The sequence below is a fragment of the Rhineura floridana genome, chromosome 10 (genome assembly GCF_030035675.1).
Source record: "Rhineura floridana isolate rRhiFlo1 chromosome 10, rRhiFlo1.hap2, whole genome shotgun sequence".
Taxonomy (NCBI): domain Eukaryota; kingdom Metazoa; phylum Chordata; class Lepidosauria; order Squamata; family Rhineuridae; genus Rhineura; species Rhineura floridana.
The window spans coordinates 37,024,824-37,042,504 of NC_084489.1; the positions used below are offsets into that span (position 1 = coordinate 37,024,824).

General features: G+C 40.5%; 1 protein-coding gene across 23 annotated transcripts in view; it reads right to left on the bottom strand.

The window, feature by feature from the left end:
• Nucleotides 1-386: 386 nt before the first annotated feature.
• CREB5 (cAMP responsive element binding protein 5) overlaps nt 387-17,681 on the bottom strand; it is a 400,244-nt gene continuing 382,949 nt past the window's right edge. For 20 of the 23 annotated variants that reach the window (XM_061585909.1, XM_061585921.1, XM_061585916.1 and 17 more), the window contains 4 exons: nt 12,446-12,769; nt 6,411-6,638; nt 3,678-3,786; nt 387-741 (listed from right to left, as the gene is read on the bottom strand). In XM_061585909.1, the coding sequence (XP_061441893.1) occupies nt 578-741; nt 3,678-3,786; nt 6,411-6,638; nt 12,446-12,769 (825 nt within the window). In that variant the 3' untranslated portion in view covers nt 387-577. Of the gene's footprint in view, nt 742-1,553; nt 1,718-3,673; nt 3,787-6,410; nt 6,639-12,445; nt 12,770-17,681 lie in introns of those variants that run through there. The other 3 variants (XR_009758052.1, XM_061585927.1, XM_061585926.1) reach the window with 3 other exon arrangements.

A 17,681-nucleotide genomic window follows, 5' to 3' on the forward strand; every position in this document is an offset into this window, starting at 1 on the left:
TTTGATCCAATCACTATGTAAAGCATGGAACCATTTTCAAAACAGAAAATGAGATATGCAAGGCTACGAATGCATCAGAGAGCTTGGTGCTATCACACCAAAAAAGAAATATCCTTATACTGTCAACCAAGCTTCCTCCATGTATTTACAGCCCAGTTATGCCTAGTTGTCCATGTGTGGCTGCTTAATAATTCCCAAGCCTAATTTTGGCTAACAAGTGGCCATTTAACATGTTTCTGTTGTATCAGCCTACGGTGGTGAGAAGAAACATCATTATGTACAGGAACAGTTTGGTTAAAAAAATAACAAACAAACAATACAAACAAACAAACTGGTACCAGAAAACTGGAGAAAGCACCATACCATCTCCCAAGCTGATAGCGTAGTCATTGCATAACTCCCTTTATTATTACTAAGTATAAAAGACATTTTTAATAACTATAAAATTGGAACTCATAGTCTTTTGGGGGCTGAAGAGTCCTCCAGGTCTGAGATAACTTTGAAAAAATGCCTTTAACAGAAAGGAACTCTGATATTTTCTTATGACTTTTTCATAGCAGTTCCTGACCAATAGGTTTTAAAGGATTGGATTCATATCTGTTCTATGACTTGCAAGCTGACTGAGGGTGGAGCTTCCTATGACATCACTGACTGTGGATGAAGTTGTAATGGTGTTATGCTGGATGACTTGTTGCTGGGAGCAGGCCGGGGTGGGACTTGCAGGAGGGCTGCTTTCAGGACCTGAAAAGAGAAGAAACGAAGGCTCATGTCTACGTGGGGAGGAAGGAGGGATGGGAGGAGCTGTCCGTTTCGCTTCTCTCCGTTTCTCATTTTTCTAATCTTACATGAGGTTCTTCACATTTCTGCAGCAATTTATGATTTTTTAAAAAAATTCTCATGAAAATTCTCCAGCATTTTAGTGCAAATTTCTCCTAATAAATACATATTGGTAGGCAGTTTGGACTGATGTACACATTTTTGCAAGTAATTTCTCCTTTTTGTATGTCATTTTTACCAATACAGTCATTTTTACGCAAACCTTCTGATAATATATGCACTTTTGTTAATATTGCTTGGTTGGAGAACTGCATCGCAACATTTGGATTAGTTTGAATTTCGAAGGATGGCTGTGTTTCAGTTCTCATATTGTTTCAGAAAGTGTGAATTTGTTACATTTGGCTTTAAATGCGAACTGAATCTAATTTCTCGCCCATCCCTAGTAGGAACATCTCACCCCCCCATCTGCCCCACTTTTTGCAGCATAGTACAATCCTGCTAAACAGGCAGCAGAGTGTAACTGGCACAACATATCTAACCACAGGAAATCCAGAGCCCAGGTATTCCGCTTAGAACAGCTTAGGTAATATCAGGACTTTAGAAATAATAAATGTAGGGTTATAAACTTAATTTCTATCTTAAACTATGCCTGCATTTAGCACTTTGAGGCTGCAATCCCAAACCTGTTTACATGGGAGTAAGCCCCACTGAACTCACTAGGGCTTGCTTCCCAATAAACATGTGTAGGATTGCACTGTAAATTAATATAACGATACCTCAGAGTAAATAGTAAATCATCACTGTGCTTCTTGCATGTACTGATGGATCATCTTCATGAAGTCAGAGCTGCTCCAGCAAAATGCGGCGTACGTTGCCTCTCCAGTCCAGGCTGCCATGTCTCCTTTTCAAGCACTTTAACAGGGCTCTGAGTGAGGACAAGCTGGGAAAGGAAGGCAGTGCTAGTCCCAGTTTCCTCTAACATCAAAAGATGCACAGGAATCTGGACGTATGAGCACTGCAGAAGACACTGCTCCTTGAGACATTGTGCTGCCTGAGGTGAAGAACAAGATGACAACCCCAGGCCAGCCAGCTGACTGGAGTTGCAGTTAAATCTTACTTCAGCACTGGTGACGGGGCAGTGGAGGACACCCAAGGACAGCTAACAGAGTGTGCAGGGCAGGCTGCCTAGCACACACCACTCTGTCTGCCAGGACCTTACTGCCTCTCCCCGACTCCAGGCATCTGCTACCTGAGGTGACTGCTTCAGTTTGCCTAATGGTAGGACTGGCTCTGAAGCCTTCTCCAGCCCTAGAAATTCATGCATCCAGCAGTCTCTGGGGAGTAAAACAGATATTAACTGCCCAGATACAGAGAAGAAGTAGTTAGCTGGGGCAGCAATGAGTTGTATTCAGACCTACTTTGCACTGGACTATGATGGAGGGGCATTTCACACATTATGTAGCAACAAACTTAGATTTGCCACCAAATGCACTCTCAACTGGAAGCATAGCCCAACCTAGCCCTCCAATAAGTATACCAGGATGATATCTTGCAAAACCAGGTTTGTCACACTTAAAATTTACATCGTTAGGTACGCAACTGAGGCATCATTTACATCATTAGGTGCACAACTGTCCTACTTCCTACTAAGGCAGCAGTGTGTTTGTTTGGACAGTACCACTTCAGACTGCAGGTACGGGGCTCACATATTCGAATTCCTTCAAATTAAAAGCAAAACGAGAAAAAAATGAAGCAAGATGTTAGGAGAAGGGTTTGATCTGATTTTTTATGTGGGCATGGATTTCATTTTTCTTTTTTCAGGAGGACTATACCAATTATGGGAACCCCTCAGCTGTAGCCTGAAGTGGACCAGGTTTACCATATAAATTGGCACCATCTTTGATGCATTTTTCAGTCCCAAAAGCCTTTTTTTAAAAATTGCATAGGTGTTCTAGAATAGTTTTAGTATTGTCTGTTTAGCTCTACCAGGTTTATGATTGTTGCTCCTGAACTTTTAATGTTTTAGATGGAGTTTTATTGTGTTTATCATTTTAAATTGGAAGTTTAATTGGAAGTTTTGCACTGAAGGGCAGCCTATAAATAGATTAAACAAGGAAATAAACAAATAAAATAACAGTGACCTAGTGGTTTAGGCTGCAATCCTACACCCACTTACCTGGGAGTATGTTCCACATTATTTACTCCCAAGCTCATTGGGGCTTACTTCTGAGTCAACACATATAGGATTGTACGGTTAGCTGCAATGCCCAGAATGATCACAGCAGAAATCCACATTACAGGTTTTAGAAGTTACTGGAAATGTCAATCTCTGAGATGTCTCTACTAAGCACCTTTTAGAACAGACTGAGGTTGGTCTATGTCTGATAAGCTGAATTGTAATACTGGCCCAAATTGCACATAATGTTAAACCATAGTTAGTATTTAATTATTTAATAATAGTTAACATTTAAGTGTGGTTTAATGTAAACAAGGAGCATGCTGGTGCACACTGCTCAAAAGTCCCCACTCTGCTCCTTCCTTGATCTGTGCTAGGACTAGGAGCAACAAACCACAAGTCTTGGCTTGTCATTACAAATGAACATGGACTCATGGTTTGTTTTACTCCAAACAACCTATAAGCTTGGGTTTGCACATAATGACAAGCCAAGGCTTGTTACTTCTGGCCATTAAATTATGGTTTAACATTATGTGCAAATGAGGCCATTGTAGGATTGGTTACTCATACACTTTATTGCAGATGCTTGTTCTCCATGCTAATTTCATGCCATTCATAAAGATTGTTTAAAGAAACTGTCCAGAAATTAAGACGTTAGGTGAAAAGAAAGGAAAGGCACTTTTAGTATGTAACCTATGATAATATAAATATGTTACCTACTTACTTAGGTATCCTTGCGACTCTTTCTGCATGGCTGTTATTGGACAGTCTTTATGTGTTAACAACAATTGTTTCAGCTGCGCTACTTCATTTTTCAACATGGAAACTTCATTCTAGAGTAAAAGAGAGACTTTTACTTTAATAAATGTAACCTTAAGAGTTCACAGGCTTCTCATTGTAACATATACAACAGGCTTGCATACAGTTTGAATCTTCATGTAATTTTTTTTCATAATAGATATACTGGTCCAAGCCCATGTTCTGTCATATGCCTTTAAAGCCTAGTCTGCACCTGCCATCTCATTGGTTAATAGCATTATTGCCCGCCTAGAGCAAGATACCCATAGCAAGTGAGACAGTACCTTTACTTGTAACCTGATTAGCAATCTGACCATGTGCTCCGCTGCTCATCAGGATTGTACTTTAGGATCCCAGTATCGGGGGGGGGGAAGGCCTACAGCAGCAATCTTTCAAGCTATCACCACACGTGTTCCATGTTCATTTTTAAAATTCATGACATTAAATTACTGCATGTAGGACAGTAATGACCAGTCAGGCAGTGCAGGTGGGGCTCTGTTGCTCTCCTGGCTTTCGAACAAGGTGGGCTGCTGCTGCTGAGAGGGAGAGGTGTGAGGTGCGGGAAGCTTGGTCCAGTGTGTAGTGGGGAAGCCAATCTTATGCTCCTGCTGCCATACACCACACTGTACTGAGCTCCCCGCACTTTACACCTCCCCTGCCATATTCAGAAACGGGCAAAAGAGCGCCACATGCACCACCTCACTGGCTGCTATTGATGTAGGACATTCTACACATTTAGCAATGTGTTGACAATGATGAAGCAATTTTTAAAAAAATATTCTGACTAATGTAGGGATCCCTTGAGGGAAAGGAACTCTCATGTATACACAGTGCTCCCTTTCATTTTCCTCTTCCCATGTGTATGGGCTCTGCATACACATTACAATGCACAAGCAGCTCAGAACTGGGGCATATACTTTTTGAAAATGAGGTCCAATATTACAAAAGACTTTAGCTACAAATAAATGGATTGGATCATAACTTTTTGCTCTAGGAATGGAAGGAACTTCTGTTCATAGAAGGTGAGTTGTGATCATGGAAGAGGTCCTTCTATTCACAGAGCAAAAAAACACCAAATCCTAAATTTGTTTCTGTTGGAAAAAGAGAACTACAATGAATATATCTTCATGAGTATGGGACAGGTTAGTAGAGTCAGACATAATTAATCAGAGTTGGAAATAAGACATAGAAACTACTGCTTTGACTAATATCATCCCTGTAACCCATACATCATAGATACATTCATCCATTCAGGAAAAAATGTTGTGAATCAGACCCACATGTCCTTAGCTTGCATATACATACATATGATGTAGTATTAAATTTAGATTTACAGCTGAACTTTAATTCACTCATCCTATGATGTCATACTTTTGCAAGCTGGAAAACGTATTAATTTGGCAGAAACTTTCAGTTTCCCTCTATTAGTACTGGTTTCCCACTACTCAGCAGTGGTTAGGCCTTGAGTCCTGCATCCAGTTCTAGACATGGCCCTTTATGAAGGATGCAGAAAAACTGGACAGTTTCAGAGGAGGGCAACAAGGATGATCAAGGGACTGGAAACAAAGCCCTATGAGGAGAGACTGAAAGAACTGGGAATGTTTAGCCCTGAGAAGAGAACACTGAAGGGGAGATATGATGGCACTCTTCAAGTACCTGAAAGATTGCCACACAGAGGAGGGCCAGGATTTCTTCTCGATCATCCCAGAGTGCAGGACATGGAATAATGGGCTCAAGTTACAGGAAGCCAGATTATGGCTGAACATCAGGAAAAATGTCCTAACAGTATGACAATGGAACCAATTACGTAGAGAAGTGGTGAGATCTCCAACACTGGAGGCATTCAAGAGGCAGCTCGACAGCCACCTGTCAGGTATGTTTTAAGCTGGATTCCTATATTGAGCAGGGGGTTGGACTTGATGGCCTTATAGGCCCCTTCCAACTCTACTATTCTATGATTTTTGTATATAATAAAAAGCTTAGGTTTGTCACCAAACTGCTGCCGTTTGGTATGCTCTGTTCCCAATTGGTGTCAATAAATTTAACAGCCAAATTTTCAGATTTACTTTAAAAACAAACGAACAACCCTTTTGGTTATGGCCAAGTTGCAATCCACCTGGAACTTATCCATTATCATCCTGCAATGAACCCATTTCAGTGTGGCTTGCACAAGAAAACCTCCCAGTTCTTTGTGCCCGAAGTTTAACCTACTTCAGACCATCGTTCTGTACTTAGTATGGAGACAGAAGACCATTAAACAACATTTTGCATCCAGCAGTGCAAAAGAGAATGGCTTGGGCTAGATGACAAAGAGTCCCCCCCTCCTCATCACTCTTCTATTACTTACTGTCTTTAAACATCAATTCCATACTTAATGTAATGTACAAAGACATTGGTTTATGCTGTTTATGGAAAAAGACTTAATATGTGACCCACCACAAAAGAGCAGGGAGCTTCCGAATCTTGACTCTCTTCTTGGCTAATATTTCCCAAATTAAATGTTATTCATATATGTTGATTTAACATGTTCAGATTCTCTGTGTTTGCCTTAAAATGTGCAGCAGCACCAGTTTAAGCCAAGAAAGTCTTGGGGGTGCAGCAATGACCTAGGATACAAACAGTGACTCTGTGTCCCAGGCATGTAAAGAGTAACCCGCACCTGAAGTTGCATGTTTGTCTGGGTGAGTTCTTCTGCTTTCTTTTCCAGTGACATCACCCAGACCTTCCTCTTCTGTCTGCAGCGTGTGGCAGCTGCTCGGTTTCGTTCCAGAAATTTCCGCCGCCTCTCATCTGGGTCCTCATCCACCACTCTCCTTCGGCGACCACCAGTGGGCTGAGGTGGCTGTATGTTCTGAGTGGGCTGCATTTGTTGGGCTGCTGCTGCTACCTAATGTGAAGCATAACTGATTTTAGTGAAGTAACCAGTAAGGGAATGACACCATAGTTGACAGTGGAATAATAATTTAAAAAATGAACTATAATTAAAAAACACACGAATGGGCTATGTTCTTTGAAGACAGACATTTTGGCAAGATATGAGAGTGGCAGAAGTTCAAAGACTTCACCAGATGCCCTTAAATTACTCTTTGACTAACAGCCTACATGGACCAGGAGGATGTTTTGGAGAATGGCTTTTTTGAATTGCAGCAGAGAGGACTTTTTTTATTTTATTTTGCTGCATCGTATTAAAAATGTTTCATTTCATTTCAAGAGCAGTAAAAAAGAAAAAGAAAACGAAAAAACAAGCATTCAGTTCAAGTGTGAAACATCTAAATCACTCCAGTGGCTTGCATTAATCACAGAACAGAAGGAGCCTTGGGACCTTTAATTTTGTTCATAATTTAAAGACGTGAATTTTCCTTTGCACTACACATAGGTCTTGTTTACATGGATAGTTATTCTGAGGTAACAACCCGTTAATTTGCTTTCTGTTGGATTTATGAGGAAGAAATATAAGATGGAAGCAACTTGAAGGCTGGGGATGAAGTGGGTAATGAAGAGGTCTCCTATAATTCCCTTTCCCCCTTTTCTTAGGGAAACTGTGGGCTGATTCACATAACCATGAAAGTGTCCCAAACTGTGGGATGAATTTGTGTGAACTAAAAGGAAATTCAGCTTTCAGAACCATTATGGTACAATTCTGTGGGGAACTGTAACACCTCAGAAGACATGTGATTGATTTCTTATTGAAAATGCCTCCCATCTCAACCTATTCATGCTAATTCATCAAGGAGAACAATTGTAGCCAGCATGCTAGCTTTGTTGGCATGCTAGGTTGCACAAGCAGTAAGAGCAGGACATGGTGCTTTCAAGCAAGCAATCCTTGCAATGCCTTCTGCCATAGTACAGTGTCATGAAGGACTGTGATCACAGGCAGCTCCAGGCATATTTACTGTCCGAGGTTATGATTGTGTTCCTAGATGCAAACATATCACTAGGGCACCACAAAAACTTTCATTTGCTGGTTGGTTTCCAATTGTTCACAAACAGTAAAAATCAAATGTTAGCATGCGTAGCAACTCCAGGTTGTCTAACCATGGATAAAGCAAGAGGTGATCTGACAAAATCACTGCTCTCATGATGAAATGACCACATGATCACTTTCCTGCATGCCCAAGCTCAGCCCACATGCCATCAATCTCCTATTTTAGTTTCCTTGCAGCATTCTGTGAATTGCTCCTCAGTGTCTATTGCCCCCATCTTGGCTTGAGAAGTTTATGCTGAGCAATGCCAGATGCCCTGCATAGAAGGGGTATGTATGTTGCCTCCACAGCAACACACCTGAAAGGTAAAGGTCTCAAAGGTCTCTTTTAAACTGTCAACCTAACATCAAAAGTCACAGCAATACCTTCTGAGTTATCCAAGGTTTGTTGTTTACATTTCTGGATACTAACATCTTTGCACATGCCTTTCTGCTTTTTCCCTTTTATTTCAAGCTATGCATTCTGTTTCTAAGCTCTGCTTCTCAGGTTGGTTCTCTTATATAGTAGGGGCCCGCTAATACGGCGGGTTAGGGACCAGGCCCCTGCTGTAAAGCGGAAATTGCTGTAAAGTGGAACCCACTGACTATAATGGGCTGCATCATGCGAAAATGACGCGAAAATGTCGCAAAACACCATAAAAGCAAAAAATCGGCTTTAAAACGGGGAATTTCCCCGAATTGAAAGCCGCCGCATGAGCAGAACGCTGCAAAACGGAACACCGGTAAGCGGGGCCCTACTGTATATACAGAACAGCCCTTTCCATCCCTTAAGTTGCTTTACTTTAAATGAATAGTGGGTAAAAAAAAATCAGTTATGAAATGAATAGTGGGCAAAATTTGGTTATCAATCTGAAATTTGGATATGGATCAGAAGGATGTTAATTGGAAAGCTAGTTATATCCCAGAGAATGATCTGAAGATATCTGATGTAGCCATTTCTTTTAGGCAAAGAAGGTCAAAGCCTGAGCAGTATATGGATGACAGGCAATCTAAGGACACTCTAGAGTTAATCTGAGCTCCTTGGAGGAATGGTAAAATGCAAATGAAATATGTGAAGTCAAATGGGATTATTAAGTAACAGAATTGTAACAGGGAAATTGCAGCCCAAAGTCTGTTTGGTTCTATATGGTAAAATATCTTGTAGTTACGTAGCAGTAGTTTTTCAGTCTGTGGTTACAAGATGTGGCTCAGTGGTAGAGCACATGCGTTGCATGCAAAAGGTCCCAGATTTAATCCCTGGTATCTCCAGATAGGGCAGAGAAAGACCCCTGTCTGAAACCATGGAGATGGCACCCTCCCCTCCACATGCAGAAGCCGACTAGATGGGCAGTTAAATCTTACTTCTATCAAGTGGTGATAGCACAGCATCTTTTACTGCACCTGTGACAGAAGACCAGCTTAGGGGATGCAGTGCAGACTGTGTGTGGACACACAGAGCTTTGTCCTCTATCACCATGCTGCTAATTGCGCTCTGCTCCACTTCGAGTGCCATCCCCACTCCCAGCATCTGCTGCCTGAGGTGGCCACATTATTGTGCCTAACAGTAAAGCTGCCCCAGAGTGTTACTAACATTGGAGGAAATCTATTGAATGCCCCTATGTTGTGCAAAGCACACTGTCGATCAGAGCTATAATTAACTTAATTTTAGAATTATAATTCTTCGTTTTCAGCTTCTTGTTCCTCTGCTGCCTGCATGTTCCTACATGACATGAAGATGCCTGGTAGAGACAAGGCCCTTATATTAATCATTGACCACCTCACTTTCCTGACCAGCCGATTCCAACTACACATGCAGGAGAATATAGGCCAATTTACGTTTCAGCCCAGTTTGCAACCCAGCTCATAATGTGTTGATCACTGACACAGTAAATGTATCACATGAACAAATTCTACATAGATCTACCCAACCCACATTCGGAACACATCACCCTAGTGATGCTATTGGCCTTTAGAGATGTATTATTTATTGTGGTGTCTTAATGGCTGACAGAAATATGACAGTGTTTCTGTGATAGCAGAGGATCATGGAAATGTGCAGATCGTGGGTTGCATAGCCACTGTCTCATTTGAAACACATGGATATATTTGATTATGTAGACAGTGCTTGCAGATCAATTAAAAAACACCGAATTTTGTCATATGCAACTTTTTTTGTTTGCAAGGATACTTTTAACATGCTTCTGATAATCTATCAGCAGCAACAAGCTATAATATAAAACAACAACCTAGTTGTGTCAAAGTTCTTTTGCTGGAAATTCATCTGAAAGACATTTTAATATTAAAACCAAACATGCGTGCAATATCTGACTCAAGGCGGCCAATACAAAACAGAACAAAAAACAACACGCTAAATTGGCTGGGCTTCACCTTGATCCATGATCCAGTATGTTCCTTCTGTTACCCTATACCCTAGTGCAATATTTTTAGGCATTTATGTTAGCAACCCATAATTCATTCGGCTCTGCAGGGCTGTTGAAAAGTTTGAAATTTAATACCGGGGCATGGCATAAAATAATCAAAGTTATGGCAAAAGGGGAATGTTGCTCCTAGCAATTCAGATCATGCTTTGGTTTTGACATGAACCTTGGAACTTAAGTATCTGGTTCAACAGAAAGAGTTGGTTAATAATTAGTAAAGTGTACCATAAGATTAATGTGTCTGCTGAAGCAGTCTGACCCCCAAAGAGGCCAATACTGAAGGGAATTATAGATGGGTTTGGAAAGCAATAACCTTATGTTTATTACTCTCTCCAACCATCTTTTATCCCAGTCAATGCCCTCTTCAAAAAGTGTCATTGCTTTTGTGTTCCCATGAGGAATTTAAACGGTCCTGTTGTCCAGGGAACTACCTGACCTATAGATCTTAAAATGTCCACTCATTTTCCAAGCGATACCGTACAATGGTTTTGAACACACATATATTTTACATGTAATACAAAAATTGAATAATTCTACCAAAATCAATGGGACTACTCTGCTAACGGTGTGTTTGGGAATAGCCACTATTTCATTTTTCCATGTGCAAATGCTAAATCTTGTTCCTGAATGCGCAGCTGAAGGACTATACCTGCTTTTCCCAAGGTTGCAACCTTAAATGCATAGATGTAGAATTAAATCCCATGGAAATGGAATTTAATACATGGTTGCAAGACTTACTTCCATATAACTTGCTATAATTCAGCAAAGGCAACCTGCATATGGCAACAGGGTTGAGTGTATGCATTGCCCTTCCTGACTGTTCCACGTGTGCAGAGTGCTGCAAAAGGTGGGTGGGAAAGCTCTTCATCTGGCTGCATATGTAGTGCTTCTTGCTAAATCAGGGCTGCATCTACTGTTAGTGCGGTCACGTGTTGCAACACTGAACACCTACTGTGAGGGACAGAAGGAGTAATTCCAAGCATTCCATTTGTCTCTTTCCCAAAGTGTGGATCAGCAAAACTGATAGCAGTCTTTCATCACCATCTTTTTTACACACAACGGTCTCTAGTTTAGAGCTAATGTATTTTTGATCACGAATGTCAATTGATTATGCCCATCTTAATGATATGTGTGCATATATTTACTGCTTCTTTTGTTAGATAATCTCCATCTTATATATACCTCCTTTAAACTTCTGGTGGGTCAAATGTTGCACTTCAAGTAATGGGACCTTCAGATCCATCTTATTTTTTTCACTTTCTTCTCTCTTTTGGCATTACTTATTACCCTTCTCCTAGACTCCCAGAACCTCTCATCTTGACACCATTTGTTACTATCCTACGATTTATACATTGTTGTTGATGAGGGTTTTAATTGCTTTTAATGATATACAGAATGTATAATCTGCTTTGCTCCATTACCATGTTTGAATCTTGATGGCACCCTAGAGAAGAACCTTCATGCAAACCTCCTCTGTTGTTGCACATCTAATTTCAGCAATGTTTAATGTTTAATCTTATATTCAGCTTAGTTTCAACTGCAGAACACACCACCAGCTGGTCTGTTTTGCTTCAGATATTGCATTAGTTTGGTGAATTTTATCTCATTCAGACTGAAAAAAATCTCAACTGAAAAAAATGTTGTTTTTCCATATGACTGATTCTCCATAACATCAATAAAACGTTTATAGTATTGGCATGTAGGTTGCTATGGCATATATATGTGTGTGTGTAAAAAATGGGACATTCATGGTTAAATGTTGCTGTCAAACATATGTGAAAGGCTAGTTACTTCAAGAAAGTTTGCAGCTATACACTTGAACAGCTCAACAATCTATGCAGCAGACACTTTTGTCGCTGGTATACGCAGCAAACACAGAAATATCCCGTGACAGATACTAAGTGGGAGATATTCGTGTAACTCATGGCAATGGCATCTGCTGCATAAAGTGTGGAACTGCCTTGAGATACATTCATAACCTTAAAGTTCTTTAACCTGAAAATTCAATTCAAGATTTGTTGAAGGTAGCACATGGTACAAGTGAGGATTCCCATATTTAAAAATGTGTTTAAGCACCCACAACAACTTAATCCATTTTAGAGTTTTAGTAAGAGATTCATGAACTATCATGCCCACTTTGATGTGGATTAAAAAATTGTGATTATATAAAGTAGAGGTGCCAATGGCAACATCTGTGAGTGCAAAAAGGAGGAAATTAAAATCAACATAAAAGACAATGTGCACATTTGCTCTTAAACCTGCATTTTTACAGAATATATTTTGAGGAAGTTCTACCTGTGCTTGTCCGCCTGTGTGCAGTGGCGGATGTGGCGAGGTCTGATGATGCGCTGGGTGTGCATGAAGGTGAGAATGAGAGTGGTGGTGAGGGTGGTTCTGCTGGTGATGCGTTTGAGGGTGAGAATGGTGTGCTGGGTGTTGATGCTGGTGTGGATATTGGTGATGAGGTGGAAGTGTCTGATGCTGATGCGGATGTGAGTGCATATGATGGTGGGCTGTCTGGTCCTGTCGGGAGCTCATCATTTCCATCATATGACCCATGGTGTTCATATTTCCATTTGACATGCCTGCAGGATGATGAGTCAATGCTGCCTTCAACCTCTGTAACAAAATAAAAAGTTTGTTTAAAATAAGTCTATCGGTAAGGGTCTATATGTGTGGCTACAATTTGTGACAACTGCTGTTAGTTTTGTTAACTGACAAAAATATGAGCTGCAATCTAGTGAAAATTAAATACTTTCTAGCCCCATTAGAATCTCATCTGAAGAGGGAGATATGAATATTCTTGGGGATATAAACTTCTCCAAAGAAACAACAACAAGAAGAATGCAACACCAAAACTACACCAAAAAGCAAAGGAGAATCTCAATAAAGTCCTAGAAAAATGGATTGGTTGATTAACACCAGATCATGCCTAAAAGGTTTCAAGAATAGCATACTAAAAATGAATTCAACAATATAATTCAGTTTTAAACAGTGACATTTTATGTAACTATATGGTGCCATTTAGAAATTGTTTTATTGTTAAATAGTACCCAATGAGACCTTGGTATAGACATAGATTTGGTCCAAAGAACTATGAGCAGCAGAAAATGTACACTTGTGCAAGTGCTAGCAGAAGATTGCTTGCACTGCAGCACTATAACAGAGCTCTGTTTTAACATCCTTCACAGAGATGCTTTGGACTACAACCTCCCATTAGTGCTGACCAGTGTTGATCCAAAACATCTGGAGGGCACCAGGTTGGCGAAAGCTGTGTTACATTATGAGATGCATGGCAAATAATATGAATTCTAACGGGCCATAAAAAGGTGTTGTGCAAGAGGTTATGCTAACTGAAGAGCTTTCCTGATTTTGGAGTCATTTTTTTCCACAGTGGGCTCTTCTGCCAAGTTGGATATATCCCTTCCATGAGTTGAAGACCCTTTATGCTATCCGATGAGGCACCTTAGATCTTTGGAACTAAACTGTATTTATTTATTTGTGAAATTTAGTATCCTGCCTTTTAAAATAAAACTACTAGGGTACCTTATAATAATAAACAATGAAGATACAACAGTAACTACAGAAACATCAATATTCTTTTTAAAGGCTCTTAAAACTTCATTAATCAATAAATATTAATTACTACATGATAATAATCAAAATGCATACCAACTATGCCTACTAGTATATAGTTAATAATATGCCACCTTTCTATTAAAAATATAATATATATATATATAATTCCCTTTCACTGATACTTAAAATGAGGAGGAAAAACTGCTGTTTAAACATGATTTAATACATCCAAACCAAAAGTCTTTTAAGAAATCTTGATGAAAAAAGAATAAGACACATCCTTTTTTTCTTTGCTTTATGCCTAAACATAAATATTGTGCTCTCTGTTTTGCCTCCTTTGTTTATCCTGAGGCACACTTTTAAAGGCATGATGTGACAACATAAAACCCTGTATTTTAAACTGTAGGTTGAATTGCTTATTTGCCTGTTTTAATTGCCTCTGATGCAGTTTGGGATGCTTCTGTATAAAAAGTACTTTAAACTAAGTATTTTCTCGCTTCTTTTGGAGGCTTGTCTCTTGTCAACATGCACATCTCCAATTTGGAAAAGGGTTCGGAAGCCTGGGGATGAAGAAAGGACAAATCACTCATCCAGCTTCCTCCTAATATCTGTTATGGCTCTTTGACAATGTCAGAGAATGTACAGTAGAAAAAGTGATATGCTTTCCAGTTTCAGAACCTAAGAGACTGGAACTCTTAGGAAGTTATCAGCCACGCTCACATAAAGCAGTAACTGCTTCCATCAGACTAAAAGGTTAATTGTTGGCATTCAGGAAAAACAATGGTGAGAAGATTGAAATACTTGCTGAAGCAAACATTAATGCACATTCCATTCTAAGGGTGTCCTCATATTTTGCTTTACCTTAGGAATAATTATTCAGCTTTAACCTAGGTGAAACACATGTTAATATCACTTGGTACAGGTCTGATTTAACTAGCATATTTAACTAACTGTGTAAAAATCAATTCCCACAGTGGCCAGGTTCACATGGGAGCTAAAATACATATTGAATTTGAAGCTTTTCCTTTCACGATAGAGTTCCATGGTTCACACACGTCCGTCCTCCCTACCTTCCAATTTTCCGTTTTGCTGGTTTGCATTCACACACTTTCATATATATTAGTATCGCTGTTTCCTTGTGGCCCTGCCCCAAATTTAAATGTTAACTCCCTCCGGAACATCCCCATCATTAATCGAGAAGGGGAGGGGTTTTCTGTCAATTTCATGCTAAGCGGGAGACAATGGGGGGTGTAACTGACATCAAATTACTTTTTTTCTGTTGTCAGTTTCATTTCCTCTAGACAAAGCCCTTTTTGTGAAGGAATGAAATGTTTATAGTGTGCAGTGTGTATATTTGTGTGTGTGTGTGTGTGTGCGCACACTACCTCTTTGTGAAGAAGACGGCTGCATCCCGGCCGGAAAGTGTTAGATGAGGGGGTCGGGTGGACCCCCTTTTCCTTCCCCTCCAGAAAACCAAGCAGGGCCATCCTGGCACATCCCGCGGAAAGTCCTGCTCTCTGGGCTGCATCTCTTCCCTCCTCCTCAATCACAGGCAGCTGGCCGGCAGGACTGCTCCTCATTGCTGCCGCTGCCGCCACCGCCTTGAAGGAAAGGGAACGGGAGGGGAGGAGGGGCTGCTCACCCGCCCACACCCCGAGCACTGGCTCTAAATACCCGCCTGGTCTCTTCCCCACAAACTGGCACGGAATGAAGTGGCTCCTCCTCCCCCCGGCAGAGAGAGGTTCAGGGGAGAGTGGCAGCACAGCGCCCTCTTCCCTCGCTGCCCCCGCCCGACTCGTAAAGTAAAACAGTGAACGAGTAAACAGAGCGCACCACTGGTTTAAAGGACTGAGGGAGGGAACTTGTTTGGGGGGGAAGTGGGGGAAAGGAAGGCTAGAGCGACCAGAAGTTTGTTCGTCAGTGGCAGGAAACAAAATGATGTCCATGGACAGTGTAGGAGGGCAGAGGAAGGGAGGATCTAAAATGGCGAACAACCCATGCAGCAACCACACACCAGGTTGGCAGCAAAGTGGGTGCGGATTTTCAAACCAATTTCATATTTTTACCACATTGATTGAATCCGGATTAAAGGCAATAGCAGCTGAATGCAATCGCGTTGGCAAAAATGTCATGCAAACGGTCCAAATTAAAAGGATGTGCAAAAAGCACCAGATCTGCATTAACCCTCCATGTGATCGAGCCCAGTAATGAAGAGATAATGACGTTACCAATCTCCTGTTTTGAACTAAGCACAGCTAATGCCTTTTGATTCAGAGATATAAAGTGATCTCTTTCCAGGTGTAGGATCGTTTGCTTTCAGCTCATGTGATCAACGGATTTCAGATATCTATTTCATTCAGTTTTGCTCTATACATTTTTATGAAGGTATTCCTCCATACCATACTTTAAATACAAAGAATTCACTGCATGCAGACAGACCTCTGGATTGTAGCCAGAATAATACAAAATATGCAATACAAGTTTTGATAAAGTATCACAGGCAGGCCTTGTCCCGTAATTAACTTTTAACTTCTTATGCTATAAAGCACTGATCAAAGTTCAAAAGCATGCATTCATTTTCACCAGCGAGATATCCCCTTTGTGTATCTCACATTTTCACCTAACCACCTTCCAAAAACAGCACGGCATTTGCCAAACTACTTATTACAGAGAAACATTTTTCCCCCTTGTCAGAGACATTTGGGCAAGAAAGAATCTTCCCTTCACAACTACTTCTGCTTCTGCTACTACACAACATAATGATTCATAGAACACTGTCAAATATTTCTGTTTAAGAGGCCTTGCAACATAATGTTATTTTTAAAAGAGTGACATGCAGGAGAGATATCAGGTGGCAGTGCAGGTGTAGAGGAGACAAGGCTGTGATAGGCTTTGTTGATAGTCAGGAAAGGCAGTGTTGATGAAATGGGTATGAAGAGACCAAGCATAACATTCCTCCCACTCACAACTGCTGCATCTCCCCCTCTTGTTCAGAAAAAAAAGCAGTAGTAAAAAAGATGCACATAAAGAAAGGAGAAAATGGAGAGGATCCCAGACCTCAATACTTTAGTAATCCATCATAATTTCTCAGTATGCAGGAATCCAATGCAAGAGAGAAATAATGCGTTTCACCCACCCTGATTTAGACTGTGCAAGGTGTTAAAACAGGGATAGGGAACAGTAGCCCTCCAGTTGTTGTTGGGCTATAATGCCCATCATCCCTGACTTAGCTATGCTGGCTGGAGCTGATGACATCTGGAGAGCTATGGGTTCTGTTTCCCTCTATTAAAACATACACAAACCTGTATATGCAGCTTGCTCAACCTGGTCATGAGAACGATGTACAAATAGTTTCTGAGCTCCCCTCCCCAAACCCCCACTTATTCTATACAAGAACATCAGATGCCTATACCTTGGACATCTGTGTTGGTAAATGTTACCTGTCTCAAATTAACTTTCTGAAAGACAGAAGCACTGCAACCATTCAAAAAGTGAAACAAGCAAGGAACTCTAATTAATCCTTACCTCCATAATCAAAACAAAAATGCATCCAGCTCTGCTGACCGCTTTCTTTGCTGTACACTAAAACGGAGGAACTCTTCAACTAGGCTAATTTTTAAACATGAACACATATTTTATCATAGCTGTAAAACAACTGTTGGTAGTTGCTGATGAAGTTAACCAAGGAAAGATACAGAAAAATAGACTGATCTAAGTCATTTTCAAGGAAGGCATTCTTGTTCAAAGTAGAATCTGCGGCATGAAAAGCACTGGACAACTACCATCATTTTGGTAAAAGGCCAGTAACATGTTGTATTAAGAGTGTTTATTCAGTCCAAATATAAAACTCCCACAAACGCCTGTTTGCCAGAAATTTTATAAATGGTGACTATTAGTCTGTAAATGTGCCCACGCACTATTTGTCCAAATGATCCTACTTTGATGGTGAACG